The 11348-nt window shown below is 37.7% G+C and overlaps 1 protein-coding gene across 1 annotated transcript; it reads left to right on the top strand.

The window, feature by feature from the left end:
* The first annotated feature begins 1444 nt into the window (after positions 1-1444).
* On the top strand, positions 1445-11034 carry LOC144660009 (uncharacterized). The gene is made up of 13 exons (XM_078520550.1): positions 1445-1600; positions 1976-2218; positions 3026-3100; positions 3177-3248; positions 3727-3819; positions 5069-5152; positions 5782-5865; positions 5971-6045; positions 6487-6528; positions 6837-6878; positions 10352-10414; positions 10634-10717; positions 10869-11034. Exons 1-13 carry the CDS (start codon positions 1448-1450, stop codon positions 10974-10976), a joined length of 1218 nt encoding a protein of 405 aa, XP_078376676.1. The 5' UTR covers positions 1445-1447; the 3' UTR covers positions 10977-11034.
* Positions 11035-11348: the final 314 nt, after the last annotated feature.

The following is an 11348-nucleotide window of genomic DNA, read 5'->3' as shown; positions in this document are numbered from 1 at the left end:
ATTTGCGCGCGTATCTCTACGTCCTTTTTACTGGTAAAGTGGATGTTTTACGAACTTTGTGTAGTAAGTAACCGGTAACAGTTATTGTATTTGCGATTTTTCGATGTGATCGCTTTATTCTTGCGTTGCAACACAGCAATGTTTTTAAAATGAGGTTTCTTCATCTTTGTGTAAACAAATCTTTAGAATATTTTATCATCTTTGAACTGGTTCAGAAGCCGCGAAAGCTCGCGAAGCTGTTATCAGGTAAAAATCGTTGCGTTTCTGGATTCTCTCTTCAAGCGCCTGGGTTCAGCCCCGGTAGGGCGCGCGAAAGAGAGAGTTCAGGGACTGTACTAGGCTGTTTCCGGCACTTTGAAAAAACTGCGCCAAGCCGCGATATATTCTCTTTTCATCTCACTTGACAGACTTGAATGAAGCGCTCGGTCATTCCAGGTTTAACCTTTGTTATTTGCTATTTGTTTCTACTTCGTACAATACGCACGTCAGTTTTGGAATGAACATTCGAGTTACAAACCAGATCCAGAGAACTCAGGAGGGCAAAGACCCGTGGGCAAAGGCTTCAACTTTCGAACATACTATTTACAAAGCATTATTTACATTGGGTTGGTTAGGCTTATCAGACCTCTAGCAATATATAGATGTGCTACAGTTTGCCGAGAAATAATAAAATTAAAAAAAGAGAAGAGAATAGAATCAGTGACAGTCGTCAGGTGCTAAAAAGTATCACTGACTGACCACAGGATTAAGTTGAAGAATTAAATTTTTCGTGAATGTAGATCAGCAAAGAATGCGGCAGAGGAATTTATACACGTCATGTCCGGTCTCTTCGTTCCAAGGTAACTTTGTTGTAAGTTAGATCGTTTTATCTTACTGTCAGATCGTACCGCAATTGTCACTTCGCTTTCGATCCATCAACTAGACACTTCTTTTCAATAAAAAGCCAAATTCTATTGATCTGTTCAAGATTCTGCAATAAATCCAAAAAAATAACCGACAATCTTGAATAGAATTTATGTTCATTAGAAACGCTGAGCTATTTTCAACTGGCGCGAAACGAAGAATGCAGAGGAGGCTGAAGGTTCAGAAGCTGGCTGTAATACGAAAAATCTTAATTTTAATCATGGCATTTTAGCCACCTCCCTGCTTTGTAGGTCTTTAGGAACCAACAAAGTAGCGAACATAACAGTTTAATTCAAAAGAAATTTGTCTCTGCTTTAGCGGATGCCGACAATGGCTTCATGCGCACTTAAAAAAAGTTCAGATGCAACTTTTAAACCAAAAAAAGCAATACTTTTTCCCACGGTTAACTTCTCTTTTGATGCAGGCAATATAAAAAGTCCGCGTCCATTGACAGAAAGAATTAGACCCCTGTGAACGTTGAGTGCTGTTGATAACAGAATCGGGACTTCCGAAGATGAAAAAGATGACATGTACTGACAGCTTCATGGACATCGCAAGATGTGCGCGGGCAAAACTGTACTCTGCCATGGGAAAGATTCCAGAATCTGTGGAAATCGTCCCTGTTCGAGAAAATATTGAAGTTGACAAAGCACTTAACACTTATCTTACCATATACAAGGGCATGACTAAAAAGAATGTAAGTGAAGTCGTTTACTTATTTTTCTGCTAAGTTTCAAATTAAAGGAAATCTCAAGATAGTAGTTCTCCCAGGGCCTCTATGGACACCAGCCTCGTTGCTGAATGGACTACCCTAGTAAAATAAATTTCCTTCGATCCTTCCTTACTTACTTACTATGGTAGAAATACACTAACGGAGAAATAAGAACCGAAAATAAACAAGGATTGTTTCGACTGACAAAAATTAAAACAAAGTTGAAAATAATTGTCAATTTTTTCAAGTTGAGTTGTCCGTTACGGTAGCTCCTTTAAAAGTAAACTAGATGATGTTTATTCTTAATTTTTTATTTTTCTTCTCAAATGAAAGCTAATGAAAAATTCTTTATCTTCTCAGGACTACAGAAAGGAAAAGATAGTGGCCCGATTTAGCCGTCGTTGCTGGAGTGTGCTTCTAAGGCTTGAAAGCAAACAACAGGGAGGGAATTTTTCACGTAGCAACGAGTTCAATTCGTATTCTTTCCGTTGGCTGTCCGCCACTATGCCTGAAGAAGAAATTTATAACAATCTCGTTGCCCTTGACAACGGCGAGGTTGATGTGAAGACACTTATAAAACGACATAATTATAAGCTGTGTAAGGTAAGAAATAAAAACCATGAAACCGTGAAATTGTAGAGATCGATTGTTGAGTTCGATGGGCCGCCATCTTGGTTTCTGAATGCGAAAAAGGGAGAGTACAAAATCCCTACGCTATTAACCCCCCGCATCCCTATCCACGGGCTTTTTGTACTCTCCCCAGTTTTCGCTCCAATCAGGAACCAAGATGGCGGTCTGTCGAACTTCATGATCGATCTCTACGACTTCACAGAAAAATAGGGGACTGTGAACAGTCTAGTAATCAATCGATATACCTTATTTATTCTATTATACGCCCTTAGCGCTTATTAAATTTTTGAACCATTAGAGTGGGCGCTAATTCGAGGTGGCCGGTGGGTGCTTATTCGAGGCTTGGCTAAATATTCACCATTTTCAGCAAGTAGTGAATTTATTTCGCACAAAACAATAAATAACAACAAAACGTGAAGATGTACAAAAGTAGAATTTTAACTGTTCATTGACGGATTTTGTAAAATATTAAGGAAACTCGGTCTTTGGCGAGGAAGTCTCTTAGTCAGAGACTTAGTCAATAAGACTAGTCTTAGTTACTAATAGTAAGACTTAGTCAATTTCAATCTCCATTGTCACTAAGGTCAATTAGCGAGCTCTCCCAATACTTCTCTTGTGCACTTCAGGTTGTTGTTGTTTTTTTTTCTTGGGGGTGGGGGGAGGGGGGAGTTGGGCGCTTATTCGAGGTTGGGCACTACGGTATAGAACTTAGCCGGCCATTTGACTGTAAAAGTTCAATTAAATTGTTTGATATCATGTTTGTGTGTGTTTTTTGGACAGAAATCAGTCAAAACCGACAAGAGCATAGAAAAAACAGAGGAATTTACAAGCTTGATAGAAGAAAAAAATAATCTGGTAAGTATTCTTATCATCGTTTTTGTGACCTTTTGTATTTAATAAAATTAAAATAAATTTGTTACATCATTTGAAGGTCCTTCAATATGAAGAGTTAAAGAAGGAATTATCGACAGAAAAAGCTCAGGCACGACAACAATCAAAATTGGTAAGTACTTAGTCAGGAAACAGAGTGTTTCTTACTGAAACAAGTCATTAAAATAGTAATATCATAGGTGACAAATAACTCCTTAATTTTTGGCGCGAAATTTTAACGTTATTGAGGTTTTCTTCAAACACTTTTGAAAAAAACTTGCGAACTTAAGGCAAAAAGTATGCCTTCAACTTTTCAAAGCTCGGAGTTCACGATGCAATGTTCCAGTCAAAAACCTACGATTGCAAGCGTATTTTGTCACCTGGGATCTAAAAATGTAATCAAATGGTATACTCGTGAAATTAGGAAATAATTAGACTTTCATTATTTGTAAAATTATTAAAATTTTAAAAAAACGCGCGTGAAATTATTTCCAATTTTCACTCGTCACCATTTGATTATCATATACTAATATTACTCGCCTGTCAACGTCACAGAAAATACTCGATCGATGCTATGCCTTGCTTACCTATTGTTTTATCTTCTTCCTAAGAATAAGGCGCTTGAAAAGGAACTTCAGCGTACGCAAAAACTCATATCAGAGGAACATGCGAGAATGCAAAGTATCAGGATTGCCTGCCGGGAAGTAAGTAGACAAGTTTACTTTATAATTGCATATCTAACAGTAAAAAACAGTAGTAAGCATTCTAAATTTTCTTAAACAATTTAACTTCTCCCCTTGCTTTCTTATAGAAGCAAGCAGAACTGAAGCTTAGTCTCAAGTTACGTGACGTCATATCAAACTATAGTTAGTGCTTTCGGTCGTCTTTGCGGTCACACCAATGCAGTTGACTATAGTTAGTTCTGATTAGCTTTTGAATAATTTCGAATTTAAATTAGTTCATGGCAGCCCTTGTTGTTGATCTGTGTCTAGTTGTTCCTCTATTTTTTATTATTTTTGCACGGCATCTCGGCGTTGAAGAAAATAAAATGAAGTAGGGATGATAGAAGCCGAAGACTTCAAGCTTTATTTTTGCTAACATTGGTGATATGTAATTTCTAGGCATTTTGGGTTTTTTCCTTCCCTTCACGCTTTATTTTGCATATTTATGTTCATCTCGCACGTGCGAAAAGAATTGTCGCATTCTGATTGGTTTTTCGTTTGTAAACTTAAGACTAACCCATGAACCCTGCTTGGGTATAACTATAGTTAGTATGTATTGTTTTGGATCAGCGAGGCGTACATTTTCTAACTATAGTTAGGGTGAACAGAGAAGCGGTCACATTAACGAAATAGTACTATATTATTTCTGCTGTCATTGTTATATGGCTAAGATATGGAGAGCGGCACTCCGGTGAAGCCATAAGCGACACAGAGTGTCACCGGCGGAGCGGGGGATTTTTTTCTTCGGGCGTCCTGGAATACAAAGCGCTCATCAGCAAACGCGGAAGAAACAAAACAAGGTACATACGCCCGAAGACAAAATATACGCTCCGCCGGAAGTTGATGCACCGAATACAGATCGCTAAGGGAGGGAGGGCGGGGCGCGACATTTGAACTGTAGTCGTGGTGTTTTACCGTCGAAAGACCTAGAACTGAGGTGCACGCTGAAGGGAACGGTTATTATTGCACCGCTACACCAATGGGAGTGAGCCATGGGGATAATTAGCCATTTCCACGGGACTTATGACCTGCATGCATAATAAAGTATTATGCAAATGACTTTGAATAGCTAACTATAGTTAACGCCGTCTTAACTATAGTTAGCAGTCTAGATGTGACCGCAGCCAATATGTCTAGAATTGGTGGAAGCAATGCCACCAGTCCTCTTGCAAAGTAGCACTAGAAAACACTTCTAACGTATAACTTTCGTAATCTTATGTCCACACTTCAGAGTAAAGATTGCACTGCCAAACTTGAAAAAGTTACAAGAGATAACAAACTGACGATAGATGAGCTACGGAAGTCTTTACATAATGTAAGTACCTCACCGAACAAAGGCTTAAAGGAGAAGTTCACTCCAGAATGGTCATTTATTTTCTTTACGCCAATACAAAAATAACACAAAAATATGTTATTCACCAAAATTTCAGCCTCCAACGTGCGCTATAACCCTACGAAATCTTTCCCAAAACTCGACAACTGAACGCCGCCATCTTGGAGCTGGTAATGTATGCGTGACGTCAAAGAGCTCAGCCTGAAGTTTGGCGGGAAAATTTTAATAGTCGAAACTCCTTTTTTTGTATTTCTTGGAGCTCTGTTTGAGCAAAATGGAGCTGCACAAACAGACATTTTGACAAACAAAAGCCACTACGAAGAAACAAGGAGTTTCGAGTACTTAAATTTTCCCGCCAAACTTCAGGCTGAGCTCTTTGACGTCACGCATACATTACCAACTCCAAGATGGCGGCGTTCAGTTGTCGAGTTTTGGAAAAGATTTCGTAGGGTTATAGCGCACATTGGAAGCTGAAATTTTGGTGAGCAAGTATCAGTCAAAATTCCGCGCAATTTCGCAAGATAATTGTACAATAATAGTAGTTTAACCAAGCTATAGAGAACTTAGTCCCCTCTTGATTTTATTTAACGATGTAATCCGGCTTATTAAAGGTAATAGATGAGAGAAATTCTTTGCGCCGTCGTCTGGAGGAGCAATGCTCCAAAAATTCTCAGTTAATGGAATCCTCTGCTAAGGTTAGTTTGACATTAATAACACTTTATATTTTTTGTGTGTTTTTTTATCCTGTTTTAATACTGCGTAGTAATCAATTAGTAAGTAAAAGCTTTTGATTCCTGCAGCAAATTGAAGATCACAAAGTGGAACTGAGCAGGCTGAAGAAATCGTTTATACATGAAGAGACAGACAACAGCATGGTGAGTCCCTAACGTCGCGGGTTTAAACAGAGCTTTGAACAGCCAGAATATATATTTGTCTCGTAGGAAACCTAAAACAACCGATCCATTTTGATTAAAAAATGCCATACCAGACACTGAAACTGTTAACAAGTGTCTTTGGCTGCGGTTTGCTAGGATGCAAATGGATGGTTTCAAGTTGTTTCCGCGCGTCTCCGAACAAAGTTCGAAGATGACGTAGCACCTTTGAAGTTTTGGGGAATTTCTTAATTTCTTAATGACAACAAGCTGTTTTTAAGCAGGGGTAAAAGACCAAACAAAACTTTAACTATATATTAACTGCAAGTGTACAACTCTGAACTTCTCTTGTTTTTAAAAAATTCTTATCCGGCCAGGTTCTATAAAGTAAAACATTTCATTATCACTTCTAGATGTATATCATTAATCTATATTCATATTTAGGATACAATCGATCAAAGGAAGAAACAAGTTGGAAGAGCGGAGGTATGTAAATCATATTCGTTTTTCCATGCGACAACTTAGTTGCCTACGTACCACTAATTTCAGAACAGCAAAGACCTTAAATTTGCAAAAAATGCCGCGACGCAGCACCTTTGTCGTTTTTGAGTATTTGTTAATGATAACAACCTGTTTTTAAGCGGGGATAAAATTAAACGAAAATTCAACTTTATATTACTGCAAGTGTACAACTATCAACTTCTCTTGTTAAAAATTCTTATCTGGTCAGATTATAAGTAAAACATTTCATCATTATTTGTAGATGTATATCATAAATCTATATTCATATTTAGGATACAGATGATCAAAGCAGAAAAGAATTTGGAAGAGCGGAGGTACGTAAAATCTTATTTCGTTGTGTTAGAAATGGAAAGATATTTTTCATGGGATAAGTTGCCTACCACTAATTTCAGAAAAGTAAGGACCTAAAATTTGCGAAATCCCCGTGACGTAGCACCTTTGACGTATTATAGAATTTGTTCATGATAACAATCGGTTTTAAAGCAAGCGTAAAAAACGAAACGAAAATTTAACTAATGGAGATGAATTTTTCAACAATGACACGAGCATGGGACAAAGAAAAATTCTGAGTCCCCGACGGGAATCGAACTCATGGCCTCCCAGATTGCAAGTGTAACACTATGAACTTCCCTTCTTTAAAATTCTTATCCGGCCAGGTTCTAAGTAAAAAATGTAATAAATATTTGTAGATGTTTATTTTATTATTTTTTTTTTTTAATATCTTTATTGCCATTTTAACATTGTACAAATGTTACAGTGTAAGAAAAAAAAAAAGAGCAGACGTAAGTTACAATTAAGTTACGTAGTTTATAAACTGTTACAATTTACATATGAAAATAAAGGTACAGGTACATAGGAAAATAAAGTAAATGAAAAAATATAAAATAAATAAACAAGGAAATAAGCTTACATAAAGTCTTTCCACTTTAATTCGAAATTGTTAATAGTTTTATTTCTAACTGCAATATGTTGTAGAGTATCCAATCTGTTTTTTAGAAAAGGAGGAAAGCCGTCAAAAGGTACATCATCGCAGTCTTGGGTCGTACAAAAGATATAATACTTAGCTACAAGTGATATGTAATTTAAAATATCTTTTGTTTGTATGGCGTTGTCATGCCAGCCGTAAAGGATATCGCGTTCTGAAAGAGTAATTGTATTTTGTTGTTTTTCGGACCACCACTTTTGAAATGCAGTCCAGAAATTAGAAATTTTTGGACATCGGTAGAGTAGATGAGGCAATATTTGCGGCTGCGTTTTACATAAATGACAAGTTTCAGAGTCGCATAAATTCATACGAAAAAGCGAATACCTGGTAGGAAGTATATTATGGATGATTTTATATTGAAAGATTTGAAGCTTTGTTTCGATCGTAATTGCAAAAGGGAAGTTGTAAACATTTTTTAGGCTTTCTTGGGAGAAACCATACCGTAGAAGTCTTTGTTCAGCAGTTGGAGGTTGGAAGTAATGATCCGTAATAGCTGCATAAACAGAACGGGTGTTAATAATATTGCGTAAAGGGGATTCTTGCGACGCATTTTCGTTTTCAAATTGGTCTTTTGCTGCTTTGATTTCGCATCTCCAGCTTGGTGGAATTGCGTTTATTAGACCATAATAAGTTGTGAACGGGATTTTCAGCTGAAAAGTTTGTTGAAATGTGGTATGCGATAAGAAACCAAAATCATCATCAAGCAAGTCGCTAATAAAGGTAATGCCGCTTTGGTGCCATTGTTTTAAATAGATCATGTGTTTGTTTATTAAGATGTTTTTATTATTCCATATAATTTCATTTTGCCGTTTAATATTGTCTTCTGAGATAATATGTTTGTTTTCCTGCCAAGTGGGCAGGAAAACTTTCCTCTCTATAGAGAGGAAACCAGCGAACCTAAAACCCACTGGAATCGCTTCAAAACGCCCCCAAACGGCATAGAAGCAAAAGATTTGCATAGAAGAGGATAGGTAAGTCGATTTTATCGGATATTTTTCCCTTTATTTTGAATTATTTTCTACGATCGTTATATTCCCATACAAACCCTTAAATGATAGGAAACCAGCGAACCTAAAACCCACTGAAATGGCTTCAAATCGCCTCCAAACGGCATAGAAACACAAGATATAGACAGAAGAGGATAGTTAAGTGAATTTTATTGGATACTTTTCCTCTATTTTGAATTATTTTTTACGATCGTTATATTCCCATACAAACCCTTATAATAGCGTTATTACGCAATGTCGTATGTGGTCTATATGTTGACGGCTCCTTTAGGAGCTTGGGCTACCTGTGAAAAAATGGGTTCAAGTATCCATTTTGACCACTAGCTGGAAATGTTTCGCGACCTCCCCCTTCCGGTTATCGAGTTCAACACCCAGCCTAGGCGTTCTCCTCCTCCTCTCGGGCGAGCGCGAGGTCCACCTAAGGGCCTGGGAACGGGTTGACCGCTCAGTGTCATTCGGTGACGTCACGAAATCGATAAGCGGGAAGGGAACGCCTGGGTACTAGGCTGTTCAACACCCAGGCCATGTTTGTAAATAGCCAACTTGTTATTTCGATTTACACAATAAAATTACACGAATCATACCTTTAAATTTCCAAACACCGAGGAAAGAGATAATAACACAATGCACAACGGAGTATTTTTAACATGCTGCAAGAGTGTTTGATAAGTGAAATCAAGACTTAAACTACGGAAAAAAACGAAGAAATTAAATTCTTCTAATTAATCTGCGTTTTCGAACCACCCTCGCGGTACAGATTTTCTTTGTGCTTGATGAATTATAACTGAATTTGAGAAAATTACATTACCGTAATGATTCGATTTAGCGCCCGGGGCGCTTATTTACTTTTGGCAACTCAAGGGATGGCGCTTATTCGAGACAGGGCGCTTATTTGGGACAGGGCGCTTATTTAATTTTTTGAGAAACAACCAGTTGTTCATAACAAAAGTTTAATAAATATCAAAATAACTAACAATACAGAAACTGTAACAATAACAAATTGTTGAAAGTTCAGTTGCTTTTAAAAGAATTGTTCATTTTAGCAGTAAATAGTGACATGTACGGTACGGTGAATGTTCATGAGTTTATCTATTCGACGTCGATGACTTCAGTTGGGGCAGCTACCCACAATAGGAGCGCTTATTAGAATTGGAGCGTTTATGAGAATGGGGGCGCTTATTAGAAGGGGGGCGCTTATTCGGAAGGGGGCGTTTGTTCGAAGGAGGGCGCTAAATCGAATCATTACGGTACATCATTTTTCCTGCAAGGTTACAAATGTTGACGTCAAAAGCGATCATGCACACTTAGCTTCGAGACAACTACTAGTTTACAGCATGTCATTGAGACAGCGAAAGATATATACATTTAGGGTTTTTTTAACAAACTTTGTCTAGTTTCAAGGCCGCTACTCTTGATAGAAGATCTCAATGGGGTTAACCGTTAGCCGTAAAACTGCCAAAACTTCAGCCGTTAGGCGTAAAAATTGGAAAAGTTTAACCGTTAGCCGTAAAATATGTTAACCGTTAAAAATTGGTCAGTAATTATAAATAAACCAAACTAGTTCACCCCATCGTCCCAGTGAGAATGGCCCTGAGACCTAAAATATGTTTTTCAATAATGGAAATAAATTTTCAACTTTTTAAAACAATGAAAATTAACTTTTAACTTCTGTTAACCGTTATTGAAATAAACTAACCGTTTGCCGTAAAAAGTCAAATTTTTAACCGTTAACCGTAAAAGCCACCACCCCATTAAGACCCTCATGATATACTTTCGTTAACTACATGCATTTTAGGTGATAGAGACCAGAAGGATTCGTGGGCAAGGAAAAGGGGTAACAGTTACCCGTCAAGTAAAGGTAATAAATGTGAACTGTTATTAGAAGACTGATGTGTTACTGTTTTTTCATTATTTGTTTTTAAGAATTAAGATTTTTTAAAGATTTTTTGGTGTGGTGTGGTGTGGTGTGGTGTGGTGAGCTGAGCTGTGCTGCGCTGCGCTGTAGTCTCTCGTTTTGTGGAAGGCAAGTTCCAGTAGTATTTTTATTCGTTAACTGCACTGTTTGTCTTATTTTCAGCTCTCTAGTGGCGTTATATTTACTATGAGTACAATTTATATGAGAACACCAATGTGCACCAGGAAGCAATCTTACTCGGCCATGGTGAGCAATCATACACTACAGTCTTGTTTTTATTGTGATCACAGTGTTCATAAAAGACGAAAGCCTAGGCGGCTTGTCACCCAAAAGCTAACAAGGTCGTTCAGTTTCTGAGTGTGACGGCAATTATCTTACAGATACATCCTCTTTACAGGTTCCCAGTCCAACTGACCAGGTTGAAACATACAGCTGTTGGATTTGTCAGGAAGAATTAAGTAGTCATGCTCTCCTTGTTGAACACTATGATAATCATATGAAGTAAATTGATAGCGCATTGAGAGTTATTTACATAGAATTGCGGATTTGCGGATTGCGGATTTGTGCGGTAGGCATAAATAGATTGTGCTAGTAAATTTAGGAAAAGTTGCTTCACAATATACCAAAAGTTGCTCTAAAGTTGCTCAAATATCAAAAAGTTGCAACCAAAATTCAGAAAAGTTGCTTGCTCTCTAGAGTCGTGCGTGTTGCGTTATTGAAGGCGCTTGCAGGTTTACTAAGACTTGCCCCAGCGTCTACTGGCTATGGCAACCTCAATGGGGTCAATGTCTGAATATTTCCATTTTCCTCGTCTATTTCTATGTTGCGTGCCATAGTACTCGCACTTCGCAATCCCGTGGCCGGCGGCGGTTCTTTT

Source organism: Oculina patagonica, chromosome 7 (assembly GCF_052425735.1).
Source record: "Oculina patagonica isolate OP01 chromosome 7, crgOcupat, whole genome shotgun sequence".
Classification (NCBI taxonomy): Eukaryota; Metazoa; Cnidaria; class Anthozoa; order Scleractinia; family Oculinidae; genus Oculina; species Oculina patagonica.
This window is presented reverse-complemented; position numbering and strand designations above follow the sequence as displayed.